The sequence below is a fragment of the Neodiprion virginianus genome, chromosome 2, assembly GCF_021901495.1.
Source record: "Neodiprion virginianus isolate iyNeoVirg1 chromosome 2, iyNeoVirg1.1, whole genome shotgun sequence".
In the NCBI taxonomy this organism is placed as follows: domain Eukaryota; kingdom Metazoa; phylum Arthropoda; class Insecta; order Hymenoptera; family Diprionidae; genus Neodiprion; species Neodiprion virginianus.
In genome coordinates this window covers 42,761,461-42,789,198 of record NC_060878.1, presented here as the reverse complement: position 1 = coordinate 42,789,198, position 27,738 = coordinate 42,761,461, and the positions used below count along the sequence as shown (strand labels likewise).

At 42.4% G+C, this 27,738-nt stretch overlaps 1 protein-coding gene across 8 annotated transcripts in view; it reads right to left on the bottom strand.

The window, feature by feature from the left end:
* LOC124298635 (epidermal growth factor receptor) overlaps nt 1–27,738 on the bottom strand; it is an 89,794-nt gene that overhangs the window by 4,653 nt on the left and 57,403 nt on the right. For 3 of the 8 annotated variants that reach the window (XM_046750887.1, XM_046750885.1, XM_046750886.1), the window contains 8 exons: nt 11,146–11,480; nt 6,313–6,648; nt 5,786–6,170; nt 4,344–5,023; nt 3,950–4,082; nt 3,351–3,661; nt 2,385–2,686; nt 1,049–2,260 (listed from right to left, as the gene is read on the bottom strand). In XM_046750887.1, the coding sequence (XP_046606843.1) occupies nt 1,049–2,260; nt 2,385–2,686; nt 3,351–3,661; nt 3,950–4,082; nt 4,344–5,023; nt 5,786–6,170; nt 6,313–6,648; nt 11,146–11,287 (3,501 nt within the window). In that variant the 5' untranslated portion in view covers nt 11,288–11,480. Of the gene's footprint in view, nt 1–1,048; nt 2,261–2,384; nt 2,687–3,350; nt 3,662–3,949; nt 4,083–4,343; nt 5,024–5,785; nt 6,171–6,312; nt 6,649–8,493; nt 8,760–8,884; nt 9,077–9,195; nt 9,488–9,761; nt 9,984–10,188; nt 10,525–11,145; nt 11,481–21,806; nt 22,872–27,738 lie in introns of those variants that run through there. The other 5 variants (XM_046750888.1, XM_046750889.1, XM_046750890.1 and 2 more) reach the window with 3 other exon arrangements.

Sequence of the window (27,738 nt, the reverse complement as noted above, 5' to 3'; positions counted from 1 at the left end):
TAATCTACGAATTTCTTTTTGCACACTATAGGCTATAGGTACATTCAAACTCTGTGATTTTTCACCCGCGCAAAAATTTTTAGTGATGAAGAGGAACAGCGGTACTCATAGGAACTGAAAAAGTGAGAATTTTTTTCAACAGGAAAAAATACCAAATCTATTTTTTCGATTGTTCGAAACTCGATAATTTTGCATCGCAAAGAAGACTTTACAACAGGGGAGAACAACGTATACGGTAGCTTGAGTGGAAGAGAAGAATATTTGAAAAAAAATTTTTGCTCCGGTGTTTATATTCGTCTTTGATCTTGCTTCCAACTGCCAAAATACGTATTTCACATTTAAAATCAGTCGTCACTCGCGAAGTCTCGACCATGGCACAATGCAAAAGTCAACTCATTCACTAAGTCATCAAGCCATTATCTTTTTTTTAAAACCCTCCGAGTTTCGTATTGAGATTTCTCTTTTATCCCTTTTTATTTTCGAGTTATTCGCTTGGGGTGCTTATAACCGACTACCCTGCAGTGAACCGAGTCTCAGGATTTCACCAAATTTTAACGCGTCGTAAAGATGAATGGTTGGTATCGCTTGTGCAGAAAAATGTCATCTTTCGTACGGAATTCTTGGCCAGTACATGCATTAGGTACCAAGTTGTAAAAATACGGACTATTGAATGTTATCACGTTTTTATTAAATCATTGTCTGTGCGAAATTTTAAGTGAAGAATACCAAATCAAGAAATTTGCATTTTTTCATATTACGTGACTAACAGTTGATAACATTACCTCGAAATATCTGCGGAAGCGAAGTTGCGGTCACAAATGTTTCGGTGCTTTTCGAATCTTTCAGAAACTCGTACGTAAAGGAATAAGTGAGGTAATTACTATTTCTGATTAGATTAGCGTACGAAAATTCATAACAGATTTTTTCGCACCAAACCTCCCACAGGGGTCATCCTACTATCATGAACCATAGTCGAATTCCATACAAAGGATATTTGCACTAGGAAAGAAAAAACAAAAAAAATTTTCAACGTGAGATAGAGACTCACCTGCAATGTATAGGATGGTAGTATCATGTACTTGTCCCCCTTTATTGCCAGATAACGTCCAGGATCTCTCGACATTTTCGCAAAGTCGTCGGCAAGTTCCTTGAAGCTTGGCCTCGACTCCGCGTCGAGCATCCAGCATTTTATCATGATCATGTACACATCGATCGTACATATCGCCGGCTGCGGTAACCGTTCCCCCTTTTCCAATAATTCTGGCACATTTCTTGCCGGAACGTTTTCGTAGGGTCTTCCACCATAAGTCAAAACTTCCCAGATGGTAACACCGAATGCCCAGACGTCTGACTTGTGCGTAAATACGCGGTGCTGAATACATTCTAAGGCCAACCATTTTATTGGCATTTTACCGCCAGCAGCCTTGTACTGTTCCTCGTTGATGTCCAAAAGCTTCGCGAGGCCAAAGTCGGTTATTTTCACGCAGTTTGGCGTTTGCACAAGGACGTTCCTCGCTGCCAAATCCCTGTGGACCAATCGTCTCTCTTCGAGATAGGCCATACCCCTGGCGATCTGTGTACACCAATTCAACAGAGGCTTTGAGCCAATCTTGTCCTTATACTTTCTAACGAAGTCAAGGAGACAACCGAGCGGCATCAGTTGTGTCACAAGCATCATCTGCGACGTCATGCAGACGGCGAGTAGCTGAAGTAGATTCGGATGCTCGACACTTGCCATGATATAGGCTTCATCGAGGAACTCCTTCGACGTATTGGATCCTGTCCCATCGTGGAGAACTTTGATCGCAACCGGGATCTTAACATTCTCACCCTCTGGCACCCAGACTCCCTTGTAGACGTTGCCGAATGCCCCGTATCCGAGTATACCGCCCTTTCTCATCTCCTCCTCCTTGATTATACGCAGCTTTGCTAAGTTCGGCTTCACTCCCGTAGGCCTTAGAGGTTCGTTGTCATCAAGCCCGGTAAGTGCCATCGTCATTTTCACGGTATTTTCCTTGGCCTTCGTCCGCTGACGCCACAGGCATAATACAGCAGCGGAGAAGACCATTAGAATCACTACGAAAACACCAACACCTGCTAATATTGCCGGTGTTTGTTCGCCGTCTAACGGGTAACTCATCTTCTTTGCATGATTGGAGCAGAACGGGTCGTTGTCCGCAGGGAACCTCGTAAACGGATGTTCTGGCGGGCAGGTATCGGTGCAATTGAAGGATGTTGCATTGTCTTCCGTGGCAACGTTCTGAAAAATTAGCATTACTGTTTAATGATATCGCTGCGCAGTTCGTCGCATCTATATAATATAAAGGCTAATCGTGGGAGGGGTGAAACTAAGGAAATAAACTTGGTGTACAGGTAGAACTTACGGCGAACACCTTGAAGTTTCGGCACTTGTAGCACTGATCAGCTCCCGGGCCGTAACAGCCCCTGCACTCCGAAGAGCATGGGATGCAGCTCCGGGTTTCCGGGATAGCGAAGTGATCGGCGGGGCACTCGTCTTCGCACTGTTCACCTTTCTTGTACTTGGCGCATTCCTGGCAAACTTGTTGATGAAAACCGTACCCGGTACACCTAAGGCACCGAGGGTGACATTTCCGACAGACTGCTTTACCAGCAAGGGCCTTCAGAGGACCCCGTTCCTGAGGCTCGACCCCCTCCCAGTAGTAACCTACACGCGCAAACATACATATGAATAACCTGTCCGGTAAGTAGTCGAGTTACACTGCCCGGCAAGACGTTTACCGTAAATAAAGGAAGCAAATTTGGCAACCGAAATTTCACTCAGAGTACCGGTTATACAAATACATACCGTTCTAATACGATTACATGAGGCAGTCTTTCGTGAAAGGTATTAGAAATGAAAACATCCACAGGCGTTTGTAGGCATTTGTAGGGCGCTACTGCCGCCTAGCAAATATGGCCGCCATGGGGGTAAGCCGCTGGCAAGGTTTACGTTGAATTTGAACAGAGCGCGTGACATTTCTTGAATAAAAATTACATTTCCACGTTTGAAAATATTTTCAGCGTATCTCAAATCGGTTTTCGAATACACGAAGGCGTCTGTCACTACTAGGAATTAAATAAAGTTTGCTAGAGCTGTTGATTTGGGTAAAAAAATACTAGTAAACGCGTTATTTGCAGATATATTGGTGGAAGGATGATCTCATGCGGTGAGACACGCAGTAAGTGCGAATCTGTGCAAATAATGCAGAGATAATGCCTGCGATGCCGTTTAGCTGTATCTCTGCGACGGCCATTTCGAAGAGTACACAGAGCGACCATCAGGTCCCGCATAGAATGTTTATACTCCCAATAGAGATACGCGTACTCACCTTCCGGGCAAGACTCATCCGTTCTCAAACACCTCTCCGGTGTTTCGAAGTTCATAATCGCTTTTTCGCAACTGTGACACCCATTTGGACCAATGTTATTTTCCGGACCCTCGCACCCCCCTACGCAATTATCGTGACAATGTTTGCATATCCCACCATCGTTGAACTTTGATGATGGACATTTGGAAACGCAGAAAGGCCCGTCGCGCACATGCTTACATGAGTGGCAGTGTTCCGCATTCGGACCAGAACAAGTACCGTTGCATTGCACGTGACAAGGTTTGCAGACTCTTTCGTCTGCTTGGTAAATACTGAAATGCAAAAAATATCGGCCGTTTGGTGAACGATCGTGATTTCAATAGTAAGTTAATAATACTTTGAGGTGACTATTTTTATGTAATACCTGTAGTTGTTGGTTATGGGATAATAAAATTCAGATCTCTTGTCAACAATTTTGGCTAGCTCGCAATCAGTGTTCAAGCGCAGATAGATGGGCTTACAATTAATTATAGAACAAAATTGCTAATAATAATAGCAATTCAAAAATATAATTCATGCTTCAAATTGATAATATTACCAGCCACGCAATCAAAACTTACCCAGGTACTGCTGTGCAATTTTGTACGCAAATATTCTCCAATATGAAATTCCTGCAGGACAAACATTGCTCGGGACCTGGCCCCCAGCAGCCCTCGTCCGAACATTGATCATCGCATACCAAGCCTTCGCGTGCTGCAACAAATAATGCAGATGATACATGACGTTGTTGTGCAAGCGAACTTGGTCAAAAATTGTGAAGGTCATCACATGCCGAATTCATTTGCCATCAGGCTACTCATTAGCCCATGTATGTACAAAGCAGGGCAAGTAGGCTTTGTTCCCAATTTGAGAGAAAATGATCAAAAACGTGTAGTTCAAGAACCGAGCAAGTTGGGAATACCGTGGATAAAGAAGAATTTCCAGTACAATCAGATGTAATACCAAGTTACTCACCGCAGTCAGCTTCGGGCTTGTTGCTGGACAAAATCGTGGTATGTTCTTGAGACCTTTTTATTCGCGTCCAGTTGATGCTCTGAGCGTAGCAGAGATCCGTGTTCTCCAGGATTGCTACCGTACCAGAGTTGATCTTTTTCAGTGAATTCAATCCGAGGGACACCAGGGCTGTCTTCACAATGTAAAGTGATGCAAAGAATGTTTCGGTAAGGCTTCTGCCCCCGATAACCTCCAGATTCCGGAAGTATGAAAGATTTGTGAACTGCTTGTGATACCCTTGAATATTAACGTATCCCGTAACTTCCTTTAGCGTGCTGAACACCTCGAGTTTGTCGGGGTGAAGCTCCAGATACCTCGGTCCAAACGTAAAGTTTTGGTATATATGTTGATACCCCATGAAACTCTGATCCAATATTGTGATCGAGCCTTCAATTATTGTACAATCTTTAAAGCTGTCAATGTTTCCAGAATGGACCCGATCCACGCCTTGGCAAGTCTTTGGGCATGGACCGTCGCATGGTACACATTCACCATTAACAGCCTTTTTCTTTGCAGGACACGAACGCACGCATGCACCGTTGTCCTTCAGAAGGTGTTCGGGACACTTACGGACACACGTCGCACCATATGCATACTTTCCATCGGGGTTTGTTTCCCACGAGTATGTTGTCGGATTATACCTGTTGATGAGAATTATAACCGTTGTATGGTAAGATCGTGTTGATATTGAAACACGCGCATGATGGGCAATAAGTCGCATAACTATTTGGCAGCCGGAGATTTATCGATTCAGTCAGATATGTCAGCAGTGAGTGTCGTATATTGCACGGGGCTTGTTGCATGAAAATGAATCAATTTGAAAAGTACAGGATCATTCTACTGTATTTCATTTGGGCAGCAATCGACGTGTCCACGTAATGCATCGACGGCTTGAAACAGCAAACACATCAGCCGTAGTGTGTCTTATTATTAAGGACATACATGCGTGTAGGTCGAAATCGTGCCAGGTCGATGAAAATTATACAAATTGTTCTAGCTTTTGCTTTAAACACTTGTGAAAACATTGAAAACGTTTGTCTGAACCATGACGATGTTAATTTACTTTTGATTTTTTGTGATTTTATAAGTTGAGCCTGACAGTTTGCCATCAGAATCACTGTAAAATCACAAAAAATTAAAAGTCAAATAACTCCGGTATGGTCCAGACAATCGTTAAAAAAAAAAAAAAAAAAAAAACAGACAACCGCGCCGTGGTAGTGACAAAAGAGGACTCTACCATAACGAGACATTTTCTCCTACGATTCTTTCTATTTTTCGTACCTAACGCCGAGACCATCTATTGCATAAGAATACTAACAATATGAATCTTTCAGCAATTTATTCGACTGCTGTCGGCTGTATCATAATCTGACGTGGCACATAGATAAATATTATTTTCTTACTTCTGCATTGCCGGACATTCTTGCGTACAGACACCGTCGTCGAAAAAGTTTTTGCACGCCAAACAATCACTCTGCTTCGGTCCGGTGCAACCCCCGGCGCAAAAAAGATGACAGCACTCCCTTGGATTTTGCCCGAAGCAACGTCCCTGCCAGCACTGTGGCGAGCAATTTATCTTTGAGAAACTCTGGCAATTGTGGGGTCCTTCGCCCCAGCATCCCTGCTCACAACTCTTGTCGCACTCGGGGCATACCCGCTCCGGGGCTGTGAAGTTGTACACGTAATCATACTTTGCCTGGGGACCCGTTATTATTTCGTCCCAATTGATGGTCCTCATGTGGCAGAGATTGTAGTTGTTGTACATGCCGACACTGCCATTTAGGATGTCTGGGGAATAATTAATAAATTATTACTAGGTGAATATCATTACTTCAGTGAAGCTCGGCATACCTATATGTATACTTTCAGTGTATATATAAGTATATCGCGTTATTGTTGATGCGGCCAAAATTAGATATTAAACCGTTACCTCGAAGTGCCGGTAGCTCGAGGCTATTCATCTGGCACATGGTGACGAATAGTGCAAACTCGGCCTCGTGAATGTTCAGCTTGAACAGGGTTCGGCCGCGAATGATCTGGAGCCGTGGCAGGACAACCTTCTGCACGTCCACGTGGCTGATGAGGACGTACCCGGTGACCTCTCGGATGTACTGAAGGAAACTGAGGTCCAGCTCAAGGTTCTGCAGCCATGTGATTTCGAGGTTGCCGTCAACGTACGTACAATTCGTATACCGATCTCGAAGATTTCGGTAATGATGGTCCTTGTTGGAGGGTACCGATAGTCGACCATTTGTCCCGATACAGACTGAAAAAGTTTAGAAAAAATTTTATCAACGTGCTTTCCGCCCACTTCGTCGATACACAATAAGCTATACCCAAATCAAATGATAATCGAAAGGTACACGGCCTGAGAAATATTCGGCCGAGCTTCGTATGCGCTGACAGTTTAGCTTAGTATACAAAAATGAAAATACCGATATCATTACTGTTCACCTTTGTCAGACGCTTGTATAAAAATTGGATTTCTGTTCCTGCATTCGCTTAAGGGCATGACCGAATGATTAGCAGCAGGATAATAAACGGCAGAATACAGTTTGAGGGAATAAAACAAGTAACGAGGATCAATAGGGTTGGTCGCATAGGCAGATTTCGCGGTTTATTCGGCAAGCGCAGGCATCGGCAAATTCTAACTGTCTTTTCACGAATCGCCCGACCAATCACAAAACATGGACTGATTAAACTGTAAATGGCCACGTATATATTTGTTCGTTATAAGGGAACAAGCGATTGCTTTGGATCATACGTGTTGAGACACCGAATTCGTATACATATCTGTGATGCTCTTATAACGAGGAGTGGTATTGATCATCGACACATTCACGCACGTGTGATTCTCGAGCTCTCCAGGTAGTAGTCGGTGAAAGTTCCGGCGTCGAATTTCTTGGAATCCTATTCCCCTTACCGCCCAAACATACGTCTTACAACGAGGTTGCACTGTATGCGATAAAGAAAAACTTTTCTTTGAGATAATTTTGAAAAACCTTTCTTCAAGAAGATGCGAAGCAAAGTATCTTTCAAGGACGCAACAGAATATGTAACTTGATAACCTTGTGGAGAAAGCATGAACGCAATGCCAACCTTCTCAACTCATTATTGGAAAGTAAAAATGTATGGAGTTTTCACGGGCATATAATGCATTGATTACTTCAGAATTGTTCTATTTATTTCTAGTAGCGAATAACAAATCGAAATCAAAAAATATGTAGCCTCAGTTGAATTATTAATATCATGTTATAGTGCAATGTACATTTTCTAGCTTCGATTCAAGGTTTCGTGAGGCCTTCAGCGCGAAAAGTTGTGTAGTAAAGCGAAGCTGCCATTGTTTATCAACGCGTGTACACGCCGCGCGCCGCCTCTATGTCGTTTCAGCCGGAGCGGCTACTGCATTACACCCTGTGAGATCAAAGTAAAAGCAACACGAACGTTGATAGTTCCTTTCGCCACTCTTGTCAATATTCCTCTTAATTTTCATGAAGAGGGTAAAACAAAACTCACAAGGCCAAATAAGTGTAACGTTTTTAAGTTGATAGTTTCTCAAGCATAATCCGTATTATACACCGCACAGTAGCTATATTTATTAATGCCTGCATCAATTCTTTACATCCAAGTGTAGATGTAGAAAATCGGGTTCCGGCCGTAGGCCAGTAAAACGAACACAGCTCATGCGTGCAAAGTCACTTCTGGTTACCACGTACACATGTGTACGCATAAGAAGGTGATTCTAAAACGAACTGCGATACTAGCCTAATCGTCGATCAGTATCTTATATAAGATATCAGTTCCGTTTCAGCATCAACCCCTGCACGTGTACTTGGATAAGTTATAAGTTTATTGAAGATTTATGAGCACAGAAAAGATAAATAAAAATAATCTGCTCGCTTGTTGACTCGATTCATAGCATATTTTCCAAACAATACTGGCACAGAGACGATTGAGAATCTAACAGATTTATGTCGACCTCTTTATTTAGCACGCTGATCCGTTGTGAGGGTGAAAAGCTGGGGAAGAGGGAGGGAGGGGGGGGGGGGGTATAGAACTGGTAAGATGAAGAAAAATAGGAAAAGCTAAGGAGTTCAGAACTGAAATGTACCGCAGACAAGGAACAAATAACGGCGTGTGGAATGTGCTTTGTTCGTCGATCTCTCTCCGTATTGCCTTTCAGGCATCTCCGGCTCTTGGTCGCTCTCGCGCAATCTCACCTCGCCGGACGGCTCTGGGACTGTGAGGTTGCGAGGCTGCAGGACCAGCTCGTGTCTGGCTCCGAGTACGTGAGCCTTTCTCTGGATATTAACTCTACCAGAAGTACCGGACGGCGGTTTATTGTGAACCTTGATCACCTCAGCCACCCAGTTCAACCTTGAACGGTAATATTGCTTGTATTCGTATTATAACAACTGTTTGCCTTCGGAGCCTACGTCGTAAGACTCTATGTGCTCTGAGTATTCTTCTCTCGATAAAATAATACAAGCGTGGAGCGCTACCTCGGACGGGCGCATTTCACGTCGATTCGATCAATGGTTAGGAACGGTGCGTGGAATCCCCGTACACGTGCATCATCCCCACACACATACGGAGCAAGGATTTCTTGACTTTTCCAAGTATGGCAGTCAGATATGGCGCAAGAAATATTTATTGCATTCGTGTGAATGTCATTTGTTTCAACAGAAAGGTGGCTACAACAATAACTTGTGTTATCGTATCAAACCACTCTTATTTGAATTAACCAAACATTTTTTTACGCCATATATTCATACAAACTGACTGTAGTTCTAAAAATTTTTCTGCTACGTACCGTGGTATTCTTGTAGCAATCGTGGCAACACGGAAGGAACTCTCATTCCTCATCTCTATCATTCAAGGTTTCGGATGCAAATTGATTGAAATCGAACGCTTCTAGGAGTCAACCTAATTTTCTTACTCAATTGCTTGCTTGCATTGGTACAAAAGTTACAACACTTTCATTGTTTTCGACCAAATCTTTCAACGCTCCGTTGTCACACTTCCGGGGAATACTGCCGGTGTTGCTTTGGGTCAAATTGACCCCATATCGGATTTCAGAACGCTGTTACATGCAAACTATCATTCTGGTTTGAAACAAAAAATTGGGAGAAATACTTAGAACATTCTAAAATAAGAATTCATGGCTGTTTTAGGAGAAATAAAATGGCGACACGTTAAAAAAAAATTCACAAAGTCATAAGTTTGCAAAAAGAGGTTCTTCGTATAAAAAATTGTAAGTTTTTCAATTTTTAATATTTTTTCCACAATATTATTGCGTGACACTCTCGAAACGGGCTACGCAATGGGGGAAAGAAATAGCTTGTTAGTGTACAATTCACAAAGCGTATTCATTCTGACCCATGAAGCTAATCACGATGTTCCGTAAGCACCTGTCGCATGAACACATTTTGGTATGTGTGCACTGGTAGGCAGATACGGACAGCCTTTGAGTAGAACCACCAAATTATCGGTAGGTGGCAGAGAAGGATCCATTTTCACCCTTTCAGTTACAGATATTTAGTCCCAAAGTCCACAGATTCAGTGTGACAACGAAAGGTTGAACAAGACTCAGCATGGAACCTGTCAAATGACAAACTATATTTGTTTGTATTTGCTGGACACCTAAAGCCATACAGGCAAATTGATTGAATTTAAATTTTAAACATGTAGTTCAAAAAAGGCACCAAGTTTCACAAGTTCTAAATTTTTTAGGATAATTCCTAATACTGGTAGTCATTTTAGTGTACAACGAATTACGCAATAGCTATCAGATTATGTTAATTACCAAAGTTTTATTGGCTGATTGAACATGGACGGTTTTGACCATTTCGATAAATTGTTCAAGGGTTTTCCAACTACAGGATTCTAATGATCCGAATGATCAGCCCCAATAATACACAGTTAACCGTAATAATAAATTATTCTTCCCTTTTACAGGTTAATCAAAAATACAGAACACTGAATATATGTCAAGAATCAAGGAAAACATAGAAGTCAAATGCGTTACTAGAAATATATTCAGGGTTAGAAACATGTCAAGGTCAAAGTACAGTGACGGAGCAGGATTGCTTAAGAATTTCACTTTTCTGGCTCGTTAGGGCTTGGAACTCAGTGTTGTCAGCTGAAAAATGGAAAAATTATTATTTTGACATCAGAATTGGAAGAAATGCATGCAACGTTTGTGGAGTACATCTCTGCGAGTTGAGGTATACTCTTCCGCGTGTCTCAATTCTACAATATAGCAGGTCAAAAGTCTTGGACCGTGTAGAATCATGCCCAAGTAATAACGCTTTCGGATCACTCTATCTGAAATTTATTCGATATATATATATACATATATATATATATATATATATATATATATATATAGCGTTAGGTCGTCTCATCGTTAGGTGTATTACGATTTTGACGATGGTACGTCCGTGAGAATGTTCGAGGTCTCATGTTAGATATACGTATATATACGTATATCTAACATGAGGTCTCAACTCATATATATTATACTATATTATTATATTATACTATATTATACTATATTACCTAACGATGAGACGACCTAACGCTGTTAAATCACTGTGTTACTATATGCCCTATTGATAACCTTAAAATGTAATGATTTGGACTGCCGGAATCGTCGTGAAGATTTTGTCAAGTACCAACTATTCTTTCGCGAGAAGAGTTGCCAAGGTGCGGTAAATCAAATTATAGAATAAGCTCGGATCAGATCGGGATGTTGTCTCACTTTTTCCTTTCACAAACTCAGAATTGAGTTCTGCGGAAGCATATCGATGCGAGAAGACAACCACCAACAATATCAGTGCTGCGCCGAGGAGACGACTGTGCGTTGACGGCGAATTGAGCTCGATGCGATGCAGACTTGACATGGTGAGCGTTCATGCCCTCCACGGATCCGTGGACTCTGTCAAGGTGACCTTGAGGGATGTCACGGAGACTGGCCTCGGAAGCACGGCTTTCGGACACGCGTCAAGAAAGTCGAATGCGTTTCGAACGAACGTTGCGGTTTCCATCGCGCCCAATTCACCAAGTCTGGCACATGCCGGAATGGATGACTTCTTTCTAAAACATGTAATAAAGTTAATTAGTCAATGTGAACATCGCTGGTCTCGACAAAAAATTCAAATTAACATTTTTAATACGTATAAGTATACTACGTATGTGGACATAACATAATATCCGATGCGTGTTTTCAATACAGGCATGAGTACAGTACGCAGAGGAAGGTTCAGATATGACGTCACCGATACTTTCGTTACATTATTTAAATACAAGAAATACCCTCTTCACTACTATTTAGTTGTACGACGGTAACGTGTGGTTTTGTCAGAATATTAGATCATAATCGTAAGCCCCTCGTAAAAATCGCTTTCTGATAAACTTCCAGTGCTGGTATTCGCTTGCTTTCTTAATATCTTCGAGTGAAAGACATATAATCACTCTTTAGAGTGACTCTATGCACTCCATGCGTTTCGACTGGAAAAGTTCACTCTTAAAGAGTGAATATTTACTCAATCATCCGAATTGCGCTGTTTTCACTCCTAGGAAATTTGGAAAGTATTCAACCAATTCCTCATTTGGTTATTTTTTGAATAATTTGGCCTCTTCTTTCCTGGCGCTTCTCTGGTCCGTACCCCGGCCCCGCAGACAATGTTTTAATATTCGAACGGAGGCTCTGTATGATGATCGCATCCTACCACATCTTCCGGATAGCATGTAATTCTGTGCGATTTCATCACAGCAACGACAGTAGGTGACGGCGACGTGGCATATTCTGTAACTGCAACGCTAGCCTTAGCCGAGCGGGTAAGCTATCCGTAATAAAAAATATTCGAGAATGTTTCCTAATGGTTCTCCTCCTGAATCCATGTATGCACAACACGCATGGGTATATGTTTTAGGAGTTAGCGAAAGAACGGTTTTTGCCACAAATTCCCCTTCCATCTCCTCTGTTAGAGGGCAATTTGGTTTTCTTGTACTCCTTGACCTTTTCTCATCGTCCTTCGATCAACTTAGCGATCTACCCGTCCACCTAGCTACTTGCCTTTTTACCAATATATCCGTTCATCCATCTATCCATGTTTCCATTTTTCGATGCACCTAACCATCTATCCACACATCTACGGATATACTATCTGCGTAGGTATACAGGTCCCTATGCTCGTTGTCAGTGTTCTTGAAGATTGTAAAAACAATCGGACGGACGTTGTTATCAACGATATCAATGCATAAGTGACGATGTTGACTCAGTTGACACGGTTCTCGCCGTGAGCCCGTGATAATTTTTTTTTATTACAGAGGATTTCTTAAAAAAGCTCGCTTCAACGTAATCCAACGTCGTAAATGAGGGAGCCTGAAATTGCCCGGGTCCCAGGACTGTGGCAACTGGATGTTAACGATTTTACGATTTAACAAGGCGGAAAGGAGCCTACGTAATTCAAGTGCTGCGCTGATACGGCGATTCGTACTGAGCTTTCCTAATTCGAACTTGATTGTGGTTTCGATGCAAATTATTATGATGGAACGAAGACTACTTTATTTTAGACTTTAGGGATGGTCTATAGCTCGACAGCTCCGGGGGATCTTATTATTTATTATCGGCATCACGAATCTTGGTCCTTTTACTATAAAAGAGATGTTTCTCCTACCGCGGCCAGGCTGGATTTCGACGTCATTATACGCCTATGCCGACGCCAATTTCATTTAAATAACTGTTCGCAGAATATTGAGTTACAGGAAAGTCCTTCTCTCTTTCCTCAACGGCACGGATAGACATTGGTATAACGGTGATGGTGGCACAAATATCAATTATGCACAGAAATGATGCGCGTGGCTGTTGAGCTTTGCCGATTATAATTCGGTTGAAAATTCATCGAAGCAAGCAAATGTGAAGTTTCGAAAGTACCCGCACCGTCGTGCCATCCAAAATTCGTTCTCTGTATACGGTTCTTGAACTGGATATCACTGGGCCGTATTTATTTCAGCAAATCTAGGCATCTCTCAGATGCGAGATTTAGGTATCTGGTTGAGATATGTTTCATAACATCAAGGCCCGGGTATATGAGATTTCATATACAATAAGTTAGGAACAATCGGAGCCGGCACCAGTCAGCTGTAAATATGAATAAAACAAACGGTTATCGGCGTATTCCCGTGATATCCGGTGGTGCATCGCTATACCGAGTCTGCTTTAAATGAAAATTGTGAGCATAGCTAACGATAAGTTGGGTTCAACACCTACATCTTGGCTCTTTAGATGACGCTATCTTTTTCTTTTTCAATTGTACCATACTGCGTCTCCACTCCATCTCTATCCACACTGAATTCAGAATCTATATTGGAATTGCACTGACTCTTTGACATCCGATGCTACTTTTCACTGTGCCGATTACGACAGGTAAGCTATTATCTCCACTTCAACTATAACGATGCGGTTTTGGACGGTTCAGCAACTGCAGCATCGTCATCACTTGGTCATCATTTGTTTCACGCGTTGTATTGGCTCAATTGAGCTCGGGACCATAATATCTTTCGATAATGGCACCCGCACCTTTTGCGTGTTGTTCCCGTCGGCTTCTACAAAATAAACGACTGATTCCTCTCTGAATGAATCCATTTTGAATTTCGCAAACAAGTGGGGTTTAATTTCTGATAAATTCTCTATCCCGGCATCCGATGTTATTTATTACAAGTTTCTATAATACCTACGCGTAATTGCGGTGTGATGTATCAATTCGGCGAACAGCGACACAATTCTAACCTGATTAACATCTTTATCCCGTTCCCCGTCTCCGACCACGTTCAGATATAAGGGATGCCGTTATGGGAAGTTGGCATAAAATTAAGGTCGGAAGATGCGATTATTTGGCAAGTATTCATTCTTTGCAATACGACGATATGGGAAACCGTTACTACTGTTGAGAGGTTTTGGTTAATTGGCGTGAAAGGCCGCACAGTCTGAATCTACTTTTGGGGTAAGAATGTATGCAGGGTGACGGAACACGAATTCACTAATGGCCGATCTGGACGCCAGGATGGATAATATTTCATCGCGATCTCGTCGCCGTATAACTACCTACGTTCGTAAAGATCACCCCACGTTAACTCGTACCGTGACGTCAAAACCCTTTCAGCGTTGTAACTTTCATTTCGCGAACATCTTTCGCTCCATCTAAGTCGAGTCAGCTGGCTTGGCCTCGGTGATGTCATCGTTGCAGCGTACTCTGCCACGATTTCCGATCTCCGACCAACACCCACTCATGGGACGCCCACGTTCGACGTCAACTATGTTATATACACCGTTCAGTCGAAATTGTTCACCGCAATGTGCTATTAACGATTAAGTCCGGCTTATACGGAAAATCACGTAATGCCCATACAGGGCTCGAATTGGAATTATTTGCAGCAAGGGCTACGGACTTATACGCACGCGAATTATAGAGTTATGACCCGGACAACATTTACGGTATTTGAAACGAACATCAGCTACACACTGCGGGAGCAATTGATTTTCTACGACCCACCGTAGGCGAATCAAACGACAGTAGCTTTTCAGTCCGAGAAACCCGCCGCGGTGTTTGAAGTATATGTATATCTGAAATTGCAGAAGAGGAATCTTCAGTGATGGCTGCGCCGTCAGAGTTTCCGTTCAAGGTTGGTTTATCGATACTTTGTTGCGGTATTCGAGTCCTACAGATGTGACAGGCGTGGCATGGCTGACGTCATGCACCACTTGGATTGTACAAATCTCATGCGTATTTACGACGTTATCCACGGGATGCGCATCACAAGCCACCAAGGTAAGCGGCGGAATTTTTTTGTTCCAACGGAACCCCGGCTCAGTTGGTCGGGATGTGGAAATCTTTGGTGTCGACGTATAATAAGACACGGGGACCGGTGTTCGGTCTTGGTGGGACACATGTCACCCGGTGGAACCGGCGTCGCTGGGGTGCTCCCAAATCCTCCTCGTTCCGAACTTCTCTTGGCCGTCAATTAGAGGCGACATCGCCCCGACACGAAAAACTTGGCCAGCTAGCGACGCGACGGGCCGACTCGCCGCGGCCGGGATCCGGAAGAATGACATTAACATATCCAATTTTCGTACTGCGGTGCCGATCAATAGTAAGAAACTCACAAGTGTTTCGAAGATGGTGCCGGACTCCTTGTAGCTATAGAGCTAATGTCAAGGCGTGTCCTCGGTTCGAGTTATACGTAAACACCTTGCAATTAGTTCATTCGTAGATTTCGATACTAAGGGTGAGCCTTTTTTTCGACACTCGATAGGGTAGCGCAACGATTCACCTGCGAGACTCACTTTTACATCAGCTGTTTCAGAGCCATAAGAATTCGTTAGCACCAAGGGTTCATCCTACGCAGAGGGCCGTTAAACTGGCTGATACAACGGGTATCATACATAATAATTATGAGTACAACCGAGTTACTGCGAATAATTATTCCTGCGGAAGCGGAACTCCGAACAGTTTGACACTTTTATAACCAGAATCAATTCGTGGCTCCGAGAGCATTGCGTTAACGGTGTTTTGCCCTGTCAGAGATTTTTAAAAATCAATTTTCTTGAACGTTGTTACGAATGGATTATTTTGAGAATATTTTTACACAAGGTCGATGTCGAAATGTCAAAAATTAAGAAAATTGTGAGCTCTTGCGTAGAGCAGCGCGCAGCCGCTCGCTATTGACCAAATTCTGGCTTATCGCGTTCTACGTGCGCGTCTTAATTGACGAATCGGACGTACGTTTAGAAATTTTATAATAAGCCTATTGGGTTCTAATCTAAACACGAATACAACTGATGCTGCTTTATATATCTCCGGTTAAGGCAAAGTCATGAAATTTGCGTTTCACCGGGCACAGAATCGAACTTGAAAATCAAACCTCTTCATGCTTATCGCAAAACTATTTTTTCCCACTTGTATGTAATGGTCCAAGTAACTCAACCACCGTTCGACGGATCAACTTGTACTCCGAGATGCCTGGTCCTTTTGTGATTTCGTAACCGTCCACCATAGATTTTTCCCAATTTATTGCTTACTTTGTTCAAAACAAAAATACGAGTTTTTTTTTCTAGTCTCTCATTGAGCATTCCTTCCATATCGTAATTTATACCATACGTTTTTAGAGTTTGAATATCCCTTGTGTGAATAGATAAGTATTTTCAGAGTTAAAGGGGCCACAGCGTGGTCGCGTACTAAGCGCGAACTTTTGAGCAGTTTGATTTTTTTTCAACGAACATACTACTGTCAATGTACAGTAAAACTATGTAATCACCATTCGAAATCTAATGAAATCTACGTACGCTCTGGGATCCAGTTCCGCCCTGGTATTGCCCCTCAATAATAAACTTGTGGCCTACGTAGACGCAGACCTTGGAAAATAATGATTTGAAATCACAGGCGGGCTAGCCACATAAGTCATTCGGTGCAATCAACGAAGGGTCGATACGGATTTGGGCCGGTCGAGTTACTAAACATTTCTGAGACAGTTTGAAAATATTATACAAAAATATTGGGTCATATAATATTTTCCATATGACGATCCGAACTTGAGTGAAATTTAAAATGGACGTAGTAAATGTTTTCATACGGGAAAGTAAAATATTGGCGTGACAGAGAATCGCTCTATACTGACGGCTCTCATAAAAAATTATCAGCGATAAATTCACTGAGACTATCGATTTCTCGCAAATTGGCTAGTTAATACGAAATCGCAGACAAATTTCGTTGGAACAAACGTACAACAAGGCCCTTAGATTCAAGGGATTAGAGAGAGTGAGTTTACTTGTCTGCAGCTAGCAAAGAATAAATGCTTCGACACTATTAACATTCGTTAGTCGAATCTTGAGTATTCGTTGACCTTATATTATTGAAATCCAGTCCGTGAGATATTGATGGGTGCCCGCTCGGCTGCAGATAAGCTATCTCACACGGATCAGAGTTTACAGAAATTAAATGAGGAGTAATGTAACTGACGATCTGATTCGTAGTTACAGTCAATCGATTCAACGAAAATATTTTGGGAACATCGCGATCGGGATGCTAAATTGCTAGATTTTATTCCCAGCAATTCAAATGTCAGGCATCTAATAAAACATGCGCCCATTTGTACCTAACCCACTCCGCTCAATTTTAATTCAACTTGAGAAGGTCTTCGTCAATGTGCCTATGTATTGTCGTAGGTTGAGAAATAGCGTATTTGAGGTCTTCCCCTTTGCATTTTCGCTCGAGATTCTCATAAGAGCTAGTTTCTGGGTAATTATTTTTACGGGACAGTTTCGATGGACGGACGTGCTGTCTCACGGCACGAATATCAAAGTACCGGCGGTTGCAGGTGAAACTTCCAAGGTCCAACATCGTGGTAGCAGTAGAAGGGAGGCGGGGCTAGTGTTTCGAGTCAAAACGCTGATCTCTTGTCTTCGGCGGGTCGAACACTGGGCAAGATTCTTCTGAGATATGCCTTCGGCCTTATCTGGGTCCTAAATCTTGGTAGGACCTCGCTGCAAGCATGTTCTCTGCGGTGCATCTCAAATCTTGGCTGGCTAAGACAAAGGGATACGACATATCGCGGAATAACACGACGTCATCTTAACCTGAAACTCCAGTTCGTCGATTTATCTTAGGAATTGGCTGCTTTCAAATACCAACCCGGGTTTCACCTTTGTTCAGAATATATACACTGTCCGCCGAGCCGGACTCTCTGTTCTTCTTCTGCTTTATTTCGATCATAGCGCGACAGTGCAGGTGCCAATGCCAGCCTCTCTAGGAAAGCTGCTTACGCTTCGTACATACACCGTAGCGTAATCTTCGTTGTTTCGCCGGTCACCCCTCACGGGCCTTCGCATTCCGCAAAGAAGATGTACTCTGCCTGAGTATACTAGTTGGTATATTCGTACTGAATATTGCTGTCGTTATTAGACGAAGAGTACACAGATGATCGACATAGTTTTATCAAAGGATCTGTCCTCTTTGCATTGCTTGAATTATGTAGAGGCTCTTCGGTAGAAGTCTATTGTAACATCGTGCAGAATAGAGGTGGGGGCTGAATTGTCCTATAAATCATGATTCACCTGGTGGTAAAATGACTTAGAATTGTCATCGAATAAACCTTGAAAAGTGCACAGTTCATAGCACTTGATCCCATGGCAGATGCAGCGAGCTTATCTGGTTCAACACCTGGACTTGGGATGAAAATTATCTCTGGCTGATTTGATCGACAAGTATGTGATGTCTATGTACTGGAATAATGATACTCTATTTGAAAATAAAGTTCATCATCTTAACCGGAATGCATACATTCAGTTTGATAGGTGCCTACCGACAATACATTCTACGGTAATCCATAAGAGGCAACACAAACTAATCATGCGTTGTCTGACACTTTCAAGAATTCAAATAGATTACAAAAATTGCGCGGTTAAAATCCTTCATCAGAAAGTGAAAAAAAAATTTTTTCAATCAATTACAAATTCCAAGAGCATCAGGAAAAGCTTACCGCTACTCATTCCTCGTGCACATGTGTACGATACCTGGCTGCGCAGTTAGTGGGTTGTGTGTTCGTGATGTGTAAAGAGGCAGTGGGCAGTAATTCAAATGAAAGCCTCGAGCCTTGAGGCGCAACGGTTACCAGTTTGCTTTATTACATTCAATTCTACGCTTCAAGAAATATCGAAAAAGAGAAATGTTTGTAGCTAAGAAGCTGGCTGATGAACACGAAAAAAAGAATGAGCGGAGTTTAGGATATCAAATTGTCATCAGCATTTCTGACAGAGTGATACGTTCTCTCTTACCTACGGTCTCCTAGTCAACCGATTAGATTTGCCCGCATGTATATAAGCTATTCGCAAAATGCATGCTCAAGTCATCTGAAAAAGGTAGGTATCTGCACACTGGAACGAAAAGGCAGGCGAACAACGTACTAAGCTGTACGAAACGCACACAGAAATGTGCTTAAGATATTGTTCAATAAATTGCGTGCGTATAAATGGCCCCTCTGATGTGTCAGATCTGGATTGGGAATCACATCAACTGTCCGACAGTTTTGATTCTGGAAGGTACAACGAACGATGTATCGTAATAAATTCGAATGACTACCTGTAACTATCATTGCTAGATTTACCTTTCTTGGCACACTATGTATGGCGTGGTACAACGGTCATTCTCGTTTCTGTATTACTATCATACCTTCATTATTGTTATTGTCGTAATATTGTGAATCTACGCTTTCCGAATTTAACTCAGCTACCACACTGCGGAGGAGAGTGATGAAGAACAACTTATGAGATGTACTATCGATCTGCACAGATGGAGCAAGGGAGCAAGTTGATAATGGTTGAATAATTATATTTCAAACGAACCCCCTCCCCCCCTCTCTTCATCTGTCTCTTCTTATACATCTGGATACTGTTGTAAACTGTTCTCGCTTCGTAACTATTTTCAAGTTTTTCCTCTGTATCTTCTACCGCGGCCAATATTTCATGGGCATAAATGAACTTATCCATTTTTTGTTATTCCCTCCTACCGACCAAATACACGATTTCTTAGAGAAGGATGGAAGGGGCCTAGCTAAAGAGGCAGAGTCGACGAAGCCAGCGTCTTCATGAGATTCAAGAACTCCATGTAACAAATTCAAATCTAAGCTATTATGCAGTTGTGCCACGATGAAAGAACTACGAGCAACCGGTTGTACGACAAAAGCGGCTCTGAGCCGATGAACGTTTTGATTTTTCCTGTGACTATACGTTTGTCGAAACAATGTTGACGCTTTGTAGTAGTAGCAAGTAGTTTATCCGTGTCTTGTTTCAAGATGACTGACGTGACGTTTAGATGAAGAAAATTGCAGCACCTTCGACGCCTCAGGTTCCCGTGGGAAACCGGAATACAACGGGACCAAAAGGATTTCGTAAACATGCAATAACTAACAATAAGTAAAGCATAATAATCGTTGAGATGTCCAGTAGTTACACTTTAATATTGTAACAGGAATACAGTCAACTGTCAAGCAGTATCCCATGGTACCGCTAACTTAATTAGGGTTATTACTTAAGGCTACAGATGTAATGGACAAGTCAGGATTGTACAACGGGCGCTGACGAGAGCGCCGCTTCGAATACCTAATCCAAGCCGAACGAGCTATCGCATTTATGGTTTCTTGCACAACAGATTTCACGTGACGGCGGTGAATGTTTTTCGACCGGTCGTGCGGCGCCAACGCTCGTAGTTCGTTCTTACCCAGTCGCTCGAGTCCCCGGGATTATACTGTCGGTTCCACGTGACACGGCCTGAGCCCGACCGCCAACCGAGTCCTGAGAATTCCTCACTTGCGTAATTCGTATGCAAAGTTCTGGTGAACGCCGAGAAGTTGGCGTCAGCCAGTCAGCCAACAATAATCAGTCCTGGATGTTTGGATATGCCACGTTGGGAACGGTCGAAGCAATGCTTTACAGTAGTATGCCGGGGATATAATGTACGAAACGCTGTGCGTATTAGCATTATTTAAGCTAGTTCTGCGTCATATTCCGCAAAACGGCATAGCTATATTGCCGAATTCTCTTTCGGACCAATAAATATACAGCGAGACAGAGTGGGTATCAAACCGATCAACTGTTGGACATGAACGAAATGGTACACGCAAAACGGAGTCCCTTTCCAGTGTGTGGGTGTGTGTATAGGCCATGTAGCCGTGCAATGTGTGCCTGCCCATACCTACTAATGTAGGCACTTCCAAATCCCACACACTTCCTGGCACCGATTTCATTTTTCTCGGGAACTTTGTCAAGACGTTACCGAGTGTCGATTCAAAATACGGAATTGGAATTAAATTGCGGAAGAACGTGTACGAATGTGCAAACGGCGAAACGGTATCGGTTCAGACCCGCCATGAAATGCCATTACAGTAGGTAGGTCGGCGGTCTACTTGTAGAATGCTGGAGGAAACTTTCATCGCGTATATCACGTCGTGTGTACGTATACCTGTGTATAATTATGCCTTCATATGCGTGCGTACCCACGCATCTGATACATCTTGTATTATCGTTAAATTACGTCCGACGATCTATGTGAGAAAAAGTGGATTCGAAATCATTTACAATCGCAGCAGGTTTTGATGGACTGGCTGTTATCTGGTTAACAAGACGCTTCTCATGAGCTGCAAAATTACTTAATGTAGTAGGGTGGACACGCCAGTGAAGCGATGGTTTATGGAATCGAAAAACTTGTAGCAAATCAACAAAACCTTCCGTTTAATTTGTAGCGAACTGTTCACTCGACTTACTCACTGCCGTATTCACCCTAAATTCGAAATGTTAAACTTGACTTGAAACCGACGAAAGGTAGGTATCTGACCCTGTACGTAGATACGCCTATTTACGAGACTCACCGATTCAACGTTTACCAATTGATTCCATTCATGTGCATATGTATTCACATGTAAGCCACATCATAAGTATGCGTGAAAAGATGTATGCAAGTTACGTACAGCACTCAATTGGTTCGCGTTTAGTTTTACTTCTCACTTTGCGTTATTTCCTATCCGTTACGTCACTCAGTTACACACGAATCACGCGGTATTTTTCCAGGATCTGCTACAAAATTCACACGCCCACTATTAAAAACTACTTAACTAAAACGATCTTCCGTCCGCGCTAGCTGGAAAATACACTTTGGCACCCGTAAATCCGTTGGTCTTCACAACACTCGTCCGATTGTCACAACTGCTACTCTTCGATATATTTCGTTATCGATGAAAATAATTCACTTTATTCGTCAACGAGAAAATCGGCTCTCGCGTACGCGTCTTTCGGTGACTATCCACTTGGCGGGATGAAAGGTCGCACACGCGCAGGCGTTCTCCGAGGATCGGTTAGGACAGCCCTCTTGTTTACAGAAATGATTGCACAAGCATCGCCGTAACGACGCACAGTCGTAGGCATACGAATACTTCATCGACGGGTTGGGTCAAACGTCTTGGTAGAATCCCATTGATAATAGGATAGTCGCCGATCAGCGATCAAATTCACCTGTCCAAATACCGCGGCAGCGCGCTAAGTCCGTACGAATTCAAGTACCGGCTGTACTGCCGTTTCCCATATCCGCGCACTCACACAATTCAAAAGGCAAAGTCGACCGTGTTACTTGCGGACGCACTCCCGAAACTGTGAATACGAAATAATATCTTCTCCGGCCGATTGCCGCCTGCCTTTACCTGTTACTATATTTGTCCACGCAACGACTCGGCAGATAAGGACTTACACCACGTCACGCTTATCAGAGACACGCCAGCCCGGCGACGTCTACGCCTGGAACACGAACGCCTATCCCTGTATATGCGTAAATGCATACAGGCATAAATCGGTCCAAGCGTTCACTCTCTTCACCAAGTCAAAATCAGTCTCTTTACGGGCGTGCGCGCGTCTCACCTCACCGCGTGAGTCTCAAGGATGGCCATGCATCGCAGGTCCACACCGGGACTTATACCCCCACCTCCTTACACTCGCCACTCTCGGCTCCTGCCCTCGCGCCAGGGCCTTGCCAGGTTCACCGCAGCACTTTCTCGGCCGAGCCTCGTGTTTCCTCAGGCAAACCTGAAGAGCTCCGCTTAGACGCACCAACGTTGCCCTTCGTCCTGACTCGGAGCTGAACCGTTGCCGCGCCGCCACCACCTCACTTCCCCGCCCCCAGATCTCCTACATATATGTATAACTAAATTCACTACGTCCGTGTACCTGTCTACCTACGCCTGCCTGCCTGCCTGCCTGCCTGCTTTCCTACCCAGCTACCCTCCGACTTACCCTGCAATTCTCCGCGGCGCGGCGGTGCTTCCAGGGGCTTTTCGCTCCAAGAACGTCCAAGAAACAACACTGCACCGCTGTTTGGGGTACCGTATTACAGCTATACTTGTCCTTTTCCCACTTAATAAGGGGTTGTTGCCTCTCCTGCTTCGACGTGCATAAAATATTTCTCGTAAACTAACATCGGGCAAAACGGGCGAATCAAAAGCAAGAGATTAGGCTATGCTTGTCAAGCAACTCATTAGGGCGTGAATTCTATCATGATTTTGCCTCGAGGGTGGACCATGCGAAAGTAAAACGACGCCGATCGTCTTGAGCCATTCGTATTAAATTTAATATAAATAGCCTGTATATCCAACACTGTCTCGAATACAGTTTAGCTTGTTGGTAAAATAGTATAAGACATAAAAGAAGCGATAGCATGGTGAATCGTATCAACGATGCTGAACCCAAATTGGGAAGAACGATAATTCTCTGACAGAAATGCTTACTTGCTTCGGGCGTATGCCAAGAGATTACAAGGACCGTAAAGAATTAAAATACGTTTAAATCGATGCAATTATCAACGCAAGCAGTCGGCTGCGAAGCTAAACAAATTTTCTCATTCCAGCAGAACAGCCCCCTTGCTGTTTCTTTCACCAGAGGAGGCTTCAAGGTTTCACCTTGGTAGGCGCGCCTTACGGAAATCATACCAATGGACCAAAGCGGTATGTATCAACCTGCGTCCCCGTACCCCAGCACGGCAACCTCGCTAGAGATCAGCTCAATCGCGCCATCACGATCCGTTTCAACCTCCGGACGACCCCCGGAGAGAACCCCGTGTCAGGTTCAAGTGGTTGATGCTGCAGAAAGGTAGAATGTAACGCCAGCCCTTGTCCGAAGCCCCTCGACCCCGGGGGATAGCCAACCCTGCTAATGGGGATTATTTTACGATCCGATGAATACCGCGAATTCCAGGCCGACCGCTTTGCGTATGCTGCACGTCTTGTTATCGATATTTCCGAATTTTCAAGATGCCTCGAAGTGCCGTTTAATTTACAATGTACCGCGGTGGGCACGCGAATGGGCACGTCGCGCGAGCTTATTATTTTCAGAGCAATAAATTTCACGGTAATTTTTCGCGTCATTTGAATAAATATAGATCAATCTGCGAAGCATATCGAGCTACGATTATATTTTGTAAGCCGCAGTAAAATAATTTGTTTTGCAAGCTGCAGCAACGTGCTAGAAGCCTAAACGTACAAGTAATTTAAACGGTCCGTTGGTATCCTTAGTCCGCATAAAAATCATCTGAAACATGAAGATATAACAACCTTGTTACCCAAATATGTTAGGCGTGTTAAATTTCACCGTTTTCTGTGTTATGCCAACTATGAGACGCAGTTATGCGTACAAAAATATAGATCACAGTGATATCGTTCGGTAAAAAATGCAACTGTATTTAAGAACGTCTGCATCTCTACTCAAGTCGAGTTTTGTTGTAAAAGTGTTACGTCCAATTTTAGGAAGTATCTTTAAGCACTTTAGAGAATGAAAGAAGAAATACTGTTTAGGGCTATATGGCACACACGTTATGAAATTCTTTGGCAAAATCCATTCTACAGTGAGAATTACGCGCAATCGCGTTTGAAAAAGAACCAAAAATCTCTCCATCGTATTTTCTCGTCTGCAGGTGCATGAGGTACTTCACTGAGAGAAATTTTTAGTCCCGGTTACCGCTCAGTCCTTGACTATTTTCATTTTTTACCACAATCAAAAAATATAGTTCTAGGTACAAAATGAAAATTAGTTTTTTAGCTGTTACCAGAAGGTCTAGTATCTGTTACTATTCTTTTTCATTGCGATCACTGTTACTATATTTTCTTGTAACTGTTGCGAAAATTTAATGCTTGTGCAACGATAAATTGACGTTAAAGCCTTATTTAACTAAAAAAAAAGTAGAGTAAAACCGAACAAACTGATTTTGCGTTGCAATAACCAAAAAAGGATCGACAATAGCGCAAAATGGTTACGCGTACCTCGTTTTTCGTAATTCCAACAATAGTCAAACAGTTTTTCTTAACGATACCTGTTTTACTGAATTTTTCTAGCTACTATAACAAATGAAATTTTTCTCAGTGCTGAAATCATGTGTCAAGGCTGACATGTCATTGCATCATAATGCATTTTGTCGCCATAATTCATTGCTACATTTACCGATGGTGACGAAACTTCCAATTTGTATCGCAAAACGGCTTACAAGTTTTTACTGATTGTGAGTGAAGATAAGTGCAATTCATGTATATTTATGCATTTCAACGCGGTATTGCTTGGGTATTAGCACGATGAGAATAGACCGGGAAAATGATGCTGCTTCGTGTGCAGGTATACCGTGGATAATTATGTATGAGTTATTTAAGCGGTGTATTAAAACAAGTGTATAATATAGCAGCTATAGCATATGGAATTGCAGTTTCGTCGGTACTCGCTCGTATATACAGGGTGGGTCAAAAAAACGGGACTGGTTTGAAACGTGAATAAAATCCGGACAAGTTGACCGATTTCCAAAAACTTTGTTTCACTTGAAACTAGAAGAATGAATCTTTCATGTCGCGTTTCGAAATCTGAAAAATCTTTATTCACTGCTGAGATACGCGGGCTAGAAAATCAGGTTTGGAAAAGTCGCTGGGGGATTGAAAACAATTAATATTAAAGTATGTTCAACTTGATTCCGATTTTAAATTATGATGCAAGGACGCAGTCAGACCGACGCAATTGGTTACAAAAAAATTGACAACACTGTGCTTTTCGTTATTTCGCTGATTTTACATAATTCAACATTTTCTAACAATCAAATCGATTAACACGAAAAAGCAATGGGGAGCGGAATTCAGTTATACGGTTCAACGTATCCACCATTTACGGTTACTACTGCCAGAAGCGAGGTTGAAATTAGTAACGTTATCGTAACGGAACATTCGGGAAAAATCGCCAGTTTCTTAATTTCACCACGACTTTGAAAGAACTAAGATTACCAAATATGAGAGTGTTTTACTTTCTTACGTTTTACTGAATTTCAGACAATTCGAAAATCGCGAAATAAGGGTTTTTTCTCAGCATGAATCGTTAACTTCCATATGATTGACAAAATTCTCATTCGCCAGGATGCAATATCACGTGCACTGAGGAGTAACAGAACAGGCCATGTGACTTCAACTTCCGCGGTTCACTGAAAACTTCACTCCCACGACTGAAAATGTGATGCTCTAGGTAATTCGATAATATAAAAAAGGTCAGCCGTCACGCAATCTCGAAAAATCTCAAATGTTCGTTACATCTGGAGGGTGATTGGTCGTTGGCTGAATCAATTTTGGTCAAGTACTCGGCATCATTTACAGCCGACTTTTGTGATAATGGACTTGTTTGATAATGTCATGAAAACAGAACTTCAACTTTCAAGCGCGTGTTTTGATTCTATTTACGAAAAAAAAAAAAAAAAAAAAATTCAGAGAATTTCTAAAATTCCAGAATCAATCTTCGAATCACAATTTCTGGAGGAAATTGAATTGAACATTCTTTAATATTAATTCTTTTCAGTCTCCCAGTGACTTTTTCAAACCCTGTTCTTCAAGAGTACGTATATCACAACGAATAAAGATATTTCAGATTCTTAAACGCGACATGAAAAATTCATTCTTCTAGTTTCAAGCAAAATAAAGTTTTTAAAAGCAGTCAACACGTTTGAATTTTATTCACGCTTCAAATCGGTCCCATTTTTTTTTTCCCCCACCCTGTATAAATATACGTATATGCGTTACATATACGTATGTAGGTATATGACGATTAAGCACCACCGTTTACGTACGTTTGTATATATGGATACATACAAATCGATAACATATATATTAAGGTGGTCCTCGTTTGGGGTGTTGACGAATTTTTTTCGTCCCAGCCCCGAAATCAGCTTCAAATAATTCGAAAACAATGGCATAATTTTTTCAGATTTTTACATCGAATCTAAGCATTTATCACCAAAGCAAAACCAATTAAGCGCTAAGGTAGATTCATTAGATGAATTCTCTTATATTGTACCTCTCTTATCAGGTTTCGAGGTTGTGCAATTCGTCTAGATTGCCTCGTACGACGATGTGTACTTTTTCCCAGATAGGAGCACTAATTCTCACCAAAACCTCGCGGTTATAGATTATTTGGAACATTATTACTCTTGCAACAAAATATATACTGAGAAAAAAAGTTTTACCCATGTTAATTTCCATAAGAAACTTCGATCACAATGCGGACCATCTTAGATTCGATGTAAAAATCTGAAAAAATTAGGCGATTGTTTTCGAATTATTTGAAGCTGATTTCAGGGCTGGGACGAAAAAAATTCGCCAACACCCTAAACAAGGACCACCTTAATATATATATATATATACACATACATATATATATGGCATTTCTGATCTCCCACTTGTATCTCATGTTAATGGATCGTATATCCAGCGTTATATGCTTCGAAGAAGTAGTCGGTATACAGCT